This window comes from Natator depressus, chromosome 4 (genome assembly GCF_965152275.1).
Source record: "Natator depressus isolate rNatDep1 chromosome 4, rNatDep2.hap1, whole genome shotgun sequence".
Lineage (NCBI taxonomy): Eukaryota > Metazoa > Chordata > Testudines > Cheloniidae > Natator > Natator depressus.
This window is the reverse complement of record NC_134237.1, coordinates 10,075,671-10,082,381: the sequence shown is the minus strand read 5'-3', so window position 1 is coordinate 10,082,381 and position 6,711 is coordinate 10,075,671. Positions and strand designations below refer to the sequence as shown.

Sequence of the window (6,711 nt, the reverse complement as noted above, 5' to 3'; positions counted from 1 at the left end):
CACCTTCTAAGATGAGACATACTGTCTCATACTCTTGGGTGCTATAGAACCTATTCCCATGCAGCACGAAGGGAAGGGTTTTTATTCCAGGTACTTCTTGGTTCCAAAAAAGAACAGCAGTTGGAGACCCATCTTAGACAAAGGTTACTCAACACCTTTGTGAAGGCACAAAAATTTGAAGAGCTGATACCTGCAGCAATAATTCCATCACTGGACGAAGGGCCTTGGTTCTCAGTACTTAACCTTGAAAATGCATATTACCAATCCAATCCACCTATATCACAAAAGGTTCCTGTGTTTTACTGTTGGTTAGGACCGCTTCCAGTACAGGGTACTCTAGTTAGGCCTCTCATCTGCCCCAAGGGTCTTTTCAAAGGTTATGTCAGTAGCAGCAGCACCCTTCCACAGAAAAGGAATTCTGGTGTTCGCTTACCTAGATGATTGGTTTTCTGAAAAGTTGCTCCTACGATGAAACTTTACTGGCCACTTGCAAGACTATAGACTTCAACCTCGAACTTGGCCTACAATTAAACTTTCAAAAATCCACCCTGACTTCTGTACAAAGGTAGAATTCATAGTAACTTATCTCTGTTCAGTAGCAGCAAGAGTCTACCTCTCCGTGGACAGATTGGTAGCCTTATCCAACATCATAAACACAATCCAGATCAGCCCATGTTCCCTGGTCAAGAATTGTCTTCAGCTGTTGGGACATGTGGTAGCTGGCACTTTTGCTTATAGAACATGCAAGACTGAGAATGCATTGCCTTCAAGGGTGGCTCAGGACTGTTTGTGCACTGAGCAGACACAAACTAACCAAATTACTTTCCATACCCTCCTTTGTGAAGGAATCTCTCAATTGGTGGAAATACCAACACACCTGCCCAAGAGTCCTTTTTGCGTGCCGTTCCCTGACCATTGTTGTTATGGTGGATGCTTCCCTGCTAGGTTGGGGAGCACATTTGGACACGCACATGGCCCAAGGCAGGTAGACATCTCATGATGTCACTCTATTCAACATCCTAGAACTTAGCGCAGTCATATATGCGTGACCAATTTCTACCATTGATCGGGGCAAACACATAAGTCATGACGGACAACATGTCTTGAATGTTCTATATCAAGTGATGAGGGCCCAGATCTCTCCACTTTTTGCCAAAGCTGTCAATGTTTGGAATTGGTGCATATGCAATCAGTCATCACAGCAGCTTATCTTCCGGATGCTCAGAATCTGACCATGAGTACACTCAGTAGGCACTTCTCTCATGACCACAAATGAAAAATAGATTCCATTCACCGTATGTTTTGGTAATAGGGTACCCTTCGGATAGACCTGTTTTCCACGGCCAGAAACAAGAAATGTGCTCAGTTCTGATGCTGTTGTTTGGCTCTGTTGTACTTTCTTCAATGCTGACCTCAACTCTGAAACCCGCTCCTCCATAAGGGGTCTCACTCTTCCTTCAAGGTTGGCCACGCAGCCTCACCAGCTCCAGCTTCCTGCTTCACACATATTGTTATTCTTATAAAAAGCACACGGGATCTTTTTCAGGGGAAAAGGCAACACACTGCGTTTATTGAAAATACAAGTTAGCATATGCATTCACACACATGCGTACATACGTATGTACGTACTGGAGATGGTCTTACAGTTACCAGTCATTTTGTAATCGTTAGTCCTTAAGTGATGTTAATCTTGGGGTTTCTGCTGTTATCTCTTCTTTGCTGTCTTGCCTGTTGGGGTGTTTGCCTCACGTCGGAGGTTGTCAATGCTGCTAACTCGTTTAGCATCAGATACAATGGATGTTTTCTGATTGTTTCCTGCTGTCTCTCCAAGTCTCACTTCTTCTTGACCATCTGGACATTTGTAATGGTGTTTACACTCATCCTTAACCATGCACACATCCTTTACTCACACCAAACAATTTTACAGAGAATTTCAGACAGGATTACATTTTAGAAAGGGTTATATGGTTACTAAAGGGATTACAAAAGAACCTTACACAACTTTGTTTGCAATGCAGATAAGAAACAAGACCTTATAGCAAATACTGTAAGAAAAACTTATACTAAAACAAAAGGTGACCATAATCAGCCATAAGGACTGTTCTGGTCTGTTCCTCCCTTAACATCAGTTCAGACACAGGCAGCCTCTCTGATGCATTTTTTCCAATGGCCCCTTAGGCCATGGGTGGCCAACCTGTGGCTCTGGAGCCACATGCGACTCTTCAGAAGTTAATATGCGGCTCCTTGTATAGGCACCAACTCTGGGGCTGGAGCTACAGGCACCAACTTTCCAATGTGCCGGAGGGCAGAGGTGTGTGCTCACTGCTCAACCCCTGGCTCTGCTCCCACTCCACCCCTTCCCATCTCCTCCCCTGAGTTTGCTGTGCCTTTGCTCCCCCCCACCACAAGAGCCTCCTGTATGCCACGAAATAGCTGATCAGGAGGTGCGGGGAGGGAGGGGGAGGCGCTGATTGGCAGGGCTGCTGGTGGGCAGGAGGCCCTGGGAGCGGGCAAGGGAGCTGATGGGGGGCTGCTGACCTATTACTGTGGCTCTTTGGCAATGTACATTGGTAAATTCTGGCTCCTTCTCAGGCTCACGTTGGCCACCCCTGCCTTAGGCCATTCCTTTCTGCTATTCAAAAAGGGTGGCTGGCAGGATATGGTCAAATCCTACATCAATACATTTAAGACATGCTACGTTACTATATCCTTCATTCTAAATTATCCAAAATACAAACAAAAATCCTACTACTACAATATGAGCTCTGCTTGCTGAGTCCAATCTTCTAGTTAGAGACTTTTACACTCTTCAGGGACTACCGCACCTCTGCATCTATTTGCAGTGATACCAGGCAGTGTTTTAAAAAGAATAGGGTTTATTAGTCAACTGGTACACAACATCAGAAGTCCTTAGGTTAGCATAGAGGGAAAAAAGGGTTAAGACATAGTCCCTCTAGTCAAGCCAGAGCAATCCGCCACGCAAGTGGTAGTGAACTCTATTTTTAATCTCTGTGTCTCTCTGATCCCCTTTGTCAGTCCCAGGTGAGGGAGCCAACCTCATCCAGAAGACCCGGCTTGGTCTATGCTTAAAATTTAGCTTGACCCAGCTATATTGCTCAGGGGCATGAAAAATCCACACCCGAAATGATGTAGTTAAGTTGACGTAACCCCTGCTGTAAAATTATTTCGTCAACCTAGCTACCGCCTCTCAGGGAGGTTGATTGCCTGTAGTGATGGGAGAACTCCTCCCATTGGTGTAGATAGTGCCGACACTGAAATGCTACAGCTGTGCCACTGTTGTGTTTCAAGTGTAGACAAGACCTCACACTTTATCTTCTGCTTGTCACATCTCAGTCCTTTTGTGCTCAAGCTGCTCTCTGCTCAGCTTCCCTACTTAGAGGTTGGGGGAAAACCTTCCTCTTGGTCATTGGTTACTCAATGGGGCTTCCTATTGTATCATTTGGATTCTGCATTCATATGGGGTCACTTTCAACGGGTTCCAGCCACTTCCATAACGTCCCATTCATTGCACCCCAGACAGGAAGGTGACACCCACACCTCATATGCTGAGCTACCCTGAGTGCAGACTTAATCCCCCCCCCCCAACTGGGTAGCAATGTAAAGTAGACAGGGAAACTGAGGTACACATGCTTCATTAAAATATCAAGAAAAACCCACTTTATCACATCCCCCTATTGAGATCAGTGGAGAATCCCCCGCCCTGCCCCCTGTGAAGATCAATGACAAATTGCCCTATCACAAAGTGAGAATTTGTAATATTTTTATTACTCCTATGTGTGCCTCAGTTTCCCCCCTATACTTTACATTGCTAACCAGTGGAGGAAACAGGATTGTTTACCCTCAGGGCAGAGTAAGTGACATAGATGTGTGACTGTCCCCTAGTTGTCTGAGCGGGCTGAATGGGTCATTGAAAAGACTAGCTGAGGTTGACCCACATGAATGGAAAATGTGAGAAGACAAGGGACAACCTCCATCACCAGAACATTGACAATGACACCTATCAACCAATGACCCCGTGGGAGGAGGACTTCCTTGCCTCTCAGCTGGGAAGCTGAGCCGAGACCCCCTAGCTCAAGGTGCGGGGTGTGTGGGTTTCTGTGAGAAGCGGGTACTGCTCCACTGGGACTGCTTAAAAAATGTCAGAGAGCCAGAGCCTGAAAGTGGAGTTCAATACAGCCTGGCGGGTGAGCTGCTCCGGCTTGACCGCCATGCACTGTGCTTTAACCTTTATTTTTCTGTGCAAACCCAAGGCCTGCCCCTGCCGTGTTCCAGCTGACTAATACATCCTACTCTCCCCTGAAACGGCTGCCGGGGTTTCTCTGCACGTCCACACCCGTGCCGGGCTGTACGAGTCCCTGGGGCGGGCACAGGCCTCTGCCGGGCACCGAGCTCGCCTGGCGCCCCCCAGCCGAGCCCAGGGTGCGAAGTAGGCGTGCGGGGAGGCGGCCCGGGGGCGACGTGAGTTACCCTTAGAAGGGAGGGTGCCTGGGGGCTGTGGCACGAGAAGGGGGTTGCTCTGAGAGACTGTTTAGAAGCAGGGCCCGAGCCTGTGGGGCTGAAACCCGCCCCTCCCCCCGCCGGTGCGATCAATGGCCCTGAGCCCGGCTCCTAGCCCCCCTCCGCCGGAGCCCCGCCCCCATCTGAGCCCGCCCCGCCCCTTCCCTCGGAGCCCCGCCCCTTCTCTCCCTGAGCACGGAGCCCGCCCAAGCCCCGCCCCCTGCCAGCCCATGCCCCCGCCCTGTCACCGTGACTCAGCGGTTCCCCCCCCCCCCCCCCCAGCTCAATGTGCGCGCTCCGCTCGCTGCTGCCTCGAGCCATGGCCGCCGCCTTCGACTATCTGGTGCTGGGGGGCGGCTCGGGCGGGCTGGCGAGCGCGCGGCGCGCGGCCGAGCTCGGGGCCCGCGTGGCTGTGGTGGAGCATCAGCGCCTGGGGGGCACCTGCGTGAGTGCGGGGGGCGGGGCGCGGGGCGTGGCGGGCGCTGGGAGCGGGGTGGGGGGTTGGGTGTGTGTGGATGGATGTGGCTGGGAGCGGGGTGGGGGGGAGGTGAGGGAGCTGGGTATATGGATGGAGCAGGGTGAGGAGGTTGGGGCATGGGGGGCTCTGGGAGCAAGGTGAGAGGGCAGGTGTGGCAGGGTGTGGTGGGGGGCTGGGTGTGTGGATGGATGTGGCTGGGAGCGGGGTGGGGGGGAGGTGAGGGAGCTGGGTATATGGATGGGGCAGGGTGGGAGGGGGCTGGGAGCGGGGTGAGGAGTTTGGGGCATGGGGGGCTCTGGGAGCAGGGTGAGAGGGCAGGTGTGGGAGGGGGCTGGGTGTGTGGATGGATGTGGCTGGGAGCGGGGTGGGGGGGAGGTGAGGGGGCTGGGTGTATGGGTGGATGTGGCTGGGGTGAGGGGCTTTGGGTTGGGGGCGGTGAGGGGGCTGGGTGTGTGGATGGATGTGGCTGGGGATGGGGTGTGTGTGTAGATGGATGAACATGGTTGGGGGCGTGGATATGTGTGGATGGATGTGGCTGGGGATGGGGTGTGTGTGTGTAGATGGGTGAATGTGTCTGGGGGGATGGATGTGGCTGGGGTGAGAGGCTTTGGGTTGGGGGCAGGGGTGTGGGTGTGGGTGGATATGGCGGGGAGCGGGGTGGGGGGGAGGTGAGGGGGCTGGGTGTGTGGATGGATGTGGATGGGGATGGGGTGTGTGTGTGTAGATGGGTGAATGGGGATGGGGGGATGGATGTGGCTGGAGGGTGCGGGGGATGGGGGGATGGATGTGGCTGGGGATGGGGTGTGTGTGTAGATGGATGAACATGGCTGGGGGCGTGGATATGTGTGTATGGACGTGGCTGGAGGGTCTGGGGTGTGTGGATGGATGTGGCTTAGGCAGGTGGGGGTGAAGACATGCTGCAGAGAGGGGCTCTAATGAGTAATCCTGGGGCAGATCTCTGGGCCAATTGGGGTTTTCTTTCCAGAACTTGTTTAGCCTTTTAGAAGGGTGGTGAGCTTCCAAGAACAGGTCTAGTTTGTGTGCAGTGATTGACAGGAGAATGCCAGCCTTGCTCCGTGGGCATCAGTTTAGTGGTGTCAGTACCTGCTAGGCTCTGAGCTCTTTGTTTGAATCCTTTTATTTAACTGCAATGACTGTCACAAATGGAGAAAATGCCAGCACATCGACAAAGCAGTGTTGTCAGGTGTTGCACAACTCAGATTGGTCACACATCTTTCTTCATGAGGACAACTGGCTTTGTGGGTGTTCCGTATTACTGAATTTTCACAATAGTCATTATTCCTTACACGCCTATAAGGGGATGGGGCCCATCCAGGTCAGACTTTTTCCAAATCAGCTGCATATTCAGCTGCCTATTACCCTCTTTATTTCTTTTAGGAAGGAGGGAGTGTTTAGAAAAAACAAACTGACAAAAGTCAGGAAAGACCAGGAATTCCCCACCCCCATTGTGTGTGTGTATGTGTGGTGCTGATGTTTTTTTTTAATAATATTTATTGTTGTGGGACCAAGACTGTAGAGGCCTCAGGTAGGATCAGTGTTCTGCTGTGCTAGGTTCTCCACACATAGGAGACATTAGCTGCACCAAATATCTTACAACCAATTTTAAAGTTATTTGTGTGTATTCAGAACACAACAGAAGCCTTTCTAGCAGCTTAGTTTGCACAGATTTACAGAATTCCAAATAAGCAATGTTC

The 6,711-nt window shown here is 51.3% G+C and overlaps 1 protein-coding gene across 2 annotated transcripts in view; it reads left to right on the top strand.

The window, feature by feature from the left end:
• The first annotated feature begins 4,804 nt into the window (after positions 1-4,804).
• Positions 4,805-6,711, top strand: part of GSR (glutathione-disulfide reductase) — a 33,245-nt gene continuing 31,338 nt past the window's right edge. Inside the window, exon 1 of one of the 2 annotated variants that reach the window (XM_074950376.1) lies at positions 4,805-4,963. In XM_074950376.1, the coding sequence (XP_074806477.1) occupies positions 4,805-4,963 (159 nt within the window). Of the gene's footprint in view, positions 4,964-6,016; positions 6,256-6,711 lie in introns of those variants that run through there. The other variant, XM_074950377.1, reaches the window with a different exon arrangement.